This window comes from Sebastes fasciatus, chromosome 11 (assembly GCF_043250625.1).
Source record: "Sebastes fasciatus isolate fSebFas1 chromosome 11, fSebFas1.pri, whole genome shotgun sequence".
In the NCBI taxonomy this organism is placed as follows: Eukaryota; Metazoa; Chordata; class Actinopteri; order Perciformes; family Sebastidae; genus Sebastes; species Sebastes fasciatus.
Genome location: NC_133805.1, coordinates 902,899 through 909,540, shown reverse-complemented (window position 1 = coordinate 909,540; position 6,642 = coordinate 902,899). Strand labels below are relative to the sequence as shown.

The 6,642-nt window shown below is 47.0% G+C and overlaps 1 protein-coding gene across 1 annotated transcript in view; it reads right to left on the bottom strand.

The window, feature by feature from the left end:
* pex5lb (peroxisomal biogenesis factor 5-like b) overlaps positions 1 to 6,117 on the bottom strand; it is a 63,910-nt gene extending 57,793 nt beyond the window's left edge. The window contains exon 1 of the mRNA XM_074649838.1: positions 5,732 to 6,117. Coding sequence (XP_074505939.1) covers positions 5,732 to 5,990 — 259 coding nt within the window. The 5' untranslated portion in view covers positions 5,991 to 6,117. The remainder of the gene's footprint in view (positions 1 to 5,731) is intronic.
* Positions 6,118 to 6,642: the final 525 nt, after the last annotated feature.

Genomic DNA, 6,642 nt, shown 5'->3' with positions numbered 1-6,642 from the left:
GATCACTGATCTATCACCCTGTTAGAGATCACTGATCTATCACCCTGTTAGAGATCACTGATCTATCACCTTGTTAGAGATCACTGATCTATCACCCTGTTAGAGATCACTGATCACAGTTTTTATTAGGGCTGTCACAGTTAACGCCATAACGTAAATTTGTTTTGACGCCACTAATTTTTTTTAATGCAATTAGAGATATTTAGGTTGTAGCGGCTCAGTTTTAAAGCTAGAGTGAAGATCCCGGAGATCCTCACTGTTAAAGTGGGCTAGGCACCATATGAATCTAGAAACCTGAGGAATTAAATGATGAAGATAACATTTTTGGTTATTGTGGTTATATAAATTTAATGTATGGTGCTGTTAGATTGCTGCTCGTCCGCCCCGTTGATACAGGTGAGTGAGGGAGTGGAAACAGTTTTTGACGGCAGTGAAAATGTTTTTGAAAGGCTAAACGCCAACAAATATATGGACTGATGCGTAATATAAACTGGGGAAAAAAAGTTGGCAGAGTATTTTGGCAAATTGTTCTTGGGCGCTCCACACATCATCAGCTGTGCTGCTCATCCCACAAATACATGATCCTTACAAGTGTGACATCATTGTGAAGGTAAATAAACAGGCTTTCAACCATGTAGAATACAATGACCATTAGCATTGATACAACAGAGAAATAATCCACCAAACACAAGTTTCTGAACTTTTTTCCCCAGTTCTATATTGTAGGAGGCTCAGTTTTAAAGCTAGAGTGAAGATCCTGGTGTCATAGTAAACTATCGGTACCAACCAGGTCATGAAGGAGGTTAAATAACGCTCCACATTGACACTAAATGTTTACAAGGTCAACCTGTAATGGCCATTTCCCTTGACCTCTGATTAAATACTTGACTCATCTCCCTTTAAGGGACATTTAGAACAGATCAGATTAATCCCGGTTAACAGTCCTGCTATAAATATCTGAATCAGCTTTTAGATGTGAAATCTGATCTCAGCAGGATTCAGTCTGCTGACTGTCAGCTGGAACGGACCCATCGTTCTGAGCTGCTTCATCAAACTTTAAACCTTCATTATGTAACAGAGAGCGTAAATAAGTGAGGACCAGAGCTGTCCCCACCTGGACACCTGGACATCTCAACACCTGGACACCTCAGCACCTGGACAGCTGGACACCTGGACACCTCAACACATGGACACCTGGACATCTCAACACCTGGACACCTCAGCACCTGGACAGCTGGACACCTGGACACCTCAACACCTGGACACCTGGACACCTCAGCACCTGGACACCTCAACACATGGACACCTGGACACCTGGACACCTGGACACCTCAACACATGGACACCTGGACACCTGGACACCTCAACACCTGGACACCTGGACACCTCAACACCTGGACACCTCAACACATGGACACCTGGACACCTGGACACCTCAACACCTGGACACCTGGACACCTCAGCACCTGGACAGCTGGACACCTGGACACCTCAACACCTCAACACCTCAACACCTGGACACCTCAACACCTGGACAGCTGGACACCTCAGCACCTGGACAGCTGGACACCTGGACACCTCAACACCTCAGCACCTCAACACCTGGACAGCTGGACACCAGGACACCTCAGCACCTCAACACCTGGACACCTCAGCACCTCAGCACCTGGACACCTCAGCACCTCAACACCTGGACACCTCAGCACCTGGACACCTCAATACCTGGACACCTCAACACCTGGACACCTCAGCACCTCAACACCTGGACACCTCAACACCTCAACACCTGGACACCTCAGCACCTCAGCACCTCAACACCTGGACACCTGGACACCTCAGCACCTCAGCACCTCAACACCTGGACACCTCAACACCAGGACACCTCAGCACCTGGACACCTCAACACCAGGACACCTCAGCACCTGGACACCTCAACACCTGGACACCTCAGCACCTGGACACCTCAACACCTGGACACCTCAGCATCTGGACACCTCAACACCTGGACACCTCAGCATCTGGACACCTCAACACCTGGACACCTCAGCACCTGGACACCTCAACACCTGGACACCTCAGCACCTGGACACCTCAACACCTGGACACCTCAGCATCTGGACACCTCAACACCTGGACACCTCAGCATCTGGACACCTCAACACCTGGACACCTCAGCACCTGGACACCTCAACACCTGGACACCTCAGCACCTGGACACCTCAACACCTGGACACCTCAGCACCTGGACACCTCAACACCTGGACACCTCAACACCTGGACACCTCAGCACCTCAGCACCTCAACACCTGGACACCTCAGCACCTCAACACCTGGACACCTCAACACCAGGACACCTCAGCACTTGGACACCTCAACACCTGGACACCTCAACACCTGGACACCTCAGCACCTGGACACCTCAACACCTGGACACCTCAGCACCTCAGCACCTCAACACCTGGACACCTCAGCACCTCAACACCTGGACACCTCAACACCTGGACACCTCAGCACCTGGACACCTCAACACCTGGACACCTCAGCATCTGGACACCTCAACACCTGGACACCTCAGCACCTGGACACCTCAACACCTGGACACCTCAACACCTGGACACCTCAGCACCTGGACACCTCAACACCTGGACACCTCAGCACCTGGACACCTCAACACCTGGACACCTCAACACCTGGACACCTCAGCACCTCAGCACCTCAACACCTGGACACCTCAGCACCTCAACACCTGGACACCTCAACACCTGGACACCTCAGCACCTGGACACCTCAACACCTGGACACCTCAGCATCTGGACACCTCAACACCTGGACACCTCAGCATCTGGACACCTCAACACCTGGACACCTCAGCACCTGGACACCTCAGCACCTGGACACCTCAGCATCTGGACACCTCAACACCTGGACACCTCAGCACCTGGACACCTCAACACCTGGACACCTCAGCATCTGGACACCTCAACACCTGGACACCTCAGCATCTGGACACCTCAACACCTGGACACCTCAGCACCTGGACACCTCAACACCTGGACACCTCAACACCTGGACACCTCAGCACCTGGACACCTCAACACCTGGACACCTCAGCACCTGGACACCTCAACACCTGGACACCTCAACACCTGGACACCTCAGCACCTCAGCACCTCAACACCTGGACACCTCAGCACCTCAACACCTGGACACCTCAACACCAGGACACCTCAGCACTTGGACACCTCAACACCTGGACACCTCAACACCTGGACACCTCAACACCAGGACACCTCAACACCAGGACACCTCAACACTTGGACACCTGGACACCTGGACACCTCAACACCTGGACACATCAGCACCTGGACACCTCAGCACCTGGACACCTCAACACCTGGACACCTCAGCACCTCAACACCTGGACACCTCAGCACCTGGACACATCAGCACCTGGACACCTCAACACCTGGACACCTCAGCACCTGGAGACCTCAACTCCTGGAGACCTCAACGCCCTACACTACCTACACCATCTACGCTCTGAACAGCAGCTCATTGAGTCGCTTCATGACAGGAAGTGACCCAACAGACGGGTCTGGTTTGGTCTGGTCTGGTCTGGTCTGGTCTGGTCTGGTTTGGCCTGGTCTGGTCTGGTCTGGTCTGGTCTGATGGTGAGAGGAGTCTCAGCAGGTCATCACTGTGTTTTATGTGCACATCAAATTGTCAGCTGAACATCTGAACAGCTTTAATACTCTACAGAACCTCTACAGAACCAGACCCTCTACAGAACCAGAACCTCTACAGAACCAGACCCTCTACAGAACCAGAACCTCTACAGAACCAGACCCTCTACAGAACCAGAACCTCTACAGAACCAGACCCTCTACAGAACCAGAACCTCTACAGTCCACCAGGGATGCACCGATACTGGATCAGATATCGGGCCGATACTGACTCAAACAGCTGAATCGGATATCAGTGACAACGGATCTGATCTATTGAATTCAGTTCTATGTTTATATACTATATACATGATATACTATATACATGATATACTATATACATGATATTCTATATACATGATATTCTATATACATGATATTCTATATACATGATATACTATATACATGATATACTATATACATGATATACTATATACATGATATTCTATATACATGATATACTATATACATGATATTCTATATACATGATATTCTATATACATGATATTCTATATACATGATATACTATATACATGATATTCTATATACATGATATACTATATACATGATATTCTATATACATGATATACTATATACATGATATACTATATACATGATATTCTATATACATGATATACTATATACATGATATACTATATACATGATATACTATATACATGATATACTATATACATGATATTCTATATACATGATATTCTATATACATGATATACTATATACATGATATTCTATATACATGATATACTATATACATGATATACTATATACATGATATACTATATACATGATATTCTATATACATGATATACTATATACATGATATACTATATACATGATATTCTATATACATGATATTCTATATACATGATATACTATATACATGATATTCTATATACATGATATTCTATATACATGATATACTATATACTGTACGTCATATACTATATGTCAGGTAAACGCTCACCTGGACCTGGTACCTGTCAGGTAAACACTCACCTGGACCTGGTACCTGTCAGGTAACCGCTCACCTGGACCTGGTACCTGTCAGGTAACCGCTCACCTGGACCTGGTACCTGTCAGGTAACCGCTCACCTGGACCTGGTACCTGTCAGGTAAACGCTCACCTGGACCTGGTACCTGTCAGGTAACCGCTCACCTGGACCTGGTACCTGTCAGGTAAACGCTCACCTGGACCTGGTACCTGTCAGGTAACCGCTCACCTGGACCTGGTACCTGTCAGGTAACCGCTCACCTGGACCTGGTACCTGTCAGGTAACCGCTCACCTGGACCTGGTACCTGTCAGGTAAACGCTCACCTGGACCTGGTACCTGTCAGGTAAACGCTCACCTGGACCTGGTACCTGTCAGGTAAACGCTCACCTGGACCTGGTACCTGTCAGGTAACCGCTCACCTGGACCTGGTACCTGTCAGGTAAACGCTCACCTGGACCTGGTACCTGTCAGGTAACCGCTCACCTGGACCTGGTACCTGTCAGGTAAACACTCACCTGGACCTGGTACCTGTCAGGTAACCGCTCACCTGGACCTGGTACCTGTCAGGTAAACGCTCACCTGGACCTGGTACCTGTCAGGTAACCGCTCACCTGGACCTGGTACCTGTCAGGTAAACACTCACCTGGACCTGGTACCTGTCAGGTAAACGCTCACCTGGACCTGGTACCTGTCAGGTAACCGCTCACCTGGACCTGGTACCTGTCAGGTAAACACTCACCTGGACCTGGTACCTGTCAGGTAACCGCTCACCTGGACCTGGTACCTGTCAGGTAAACGCTCACCTGGACCTGGTACCTGTCAGGTAAACGCTCACCTGGACCTGGTACCTGTCAGGTAACCGCTCACCTGGACCTGGTACCTGTCAGGTAAACACTCACCTGGACCTGGTACCTGTCAGGTAAACGCTCACCTGGACCTGGTACCTGTCAGGTAACCGCTCACCTGGACCTGGTACCTGTCAGGTAAACACTCACCTGGACCTGGTACATGTCTCCTCAGTCCTCCGCCGTCCAGCGGGGTGCAGCCTGGAGCCGCAGCCGCCGGCAGTGCACCACAGCCCGGCTCCACCGCAACGAGCCGCTCGGTATCTCTCCCTGGCCTCTCAGCTCTGAAACCGCCGCAGAATAACAGGGATGTCCCGGTCGGTGGTCCCGGTCGGTGGTCCCGGTCGGTGCTCCCGGTCCGCTGTGGTTCCCGCCTGTCCGACAGCACAGCGGCGGGTCCGGTTCTCATCACTCCGCTCCGGTGGAGGGCTGGAGGAAAATAAACCGAGCGGAGCCGAGCCGCCCCGAGCGGCTCCGAAGACAAGCAGCCCAGGAAACACCGGAAACACACGGCGACATCCTGTGAGGGATTTCACAATGAGCGCGCCCCATGTGAAAACGTTTTCCAAAATTCAAAACAGTGAAATTCAAACTTAAAAAACGGTGTTATGATATTGAATATTATAACATTAAATATTATAACATTAAATATTATAACAATAAATATTATAACAATAACTATTATAATATTAAATATTATAACATTAAATATTATAACATTAAATATTATAACAATAAATATTATAACAATAACTATTATAATATTAAATATTATAACATTAAATATTATAACATTAAATATTATAACAATAAATATTATAACAATAACTATTATAATATTAAATATTATAACATTAAATATTATAACATTAAATATTATAACATTAAATATTATAACAATAAATATTATAACAATAACTATTATAATATTAAATATTATAACATTAAATATTATAACATTAAATATTATAACATTAAATATTATAACAATAAATATTATAACAATAACTATTATAATATTAAATATTATAACAATAACTATTATAATATTAAATATTATA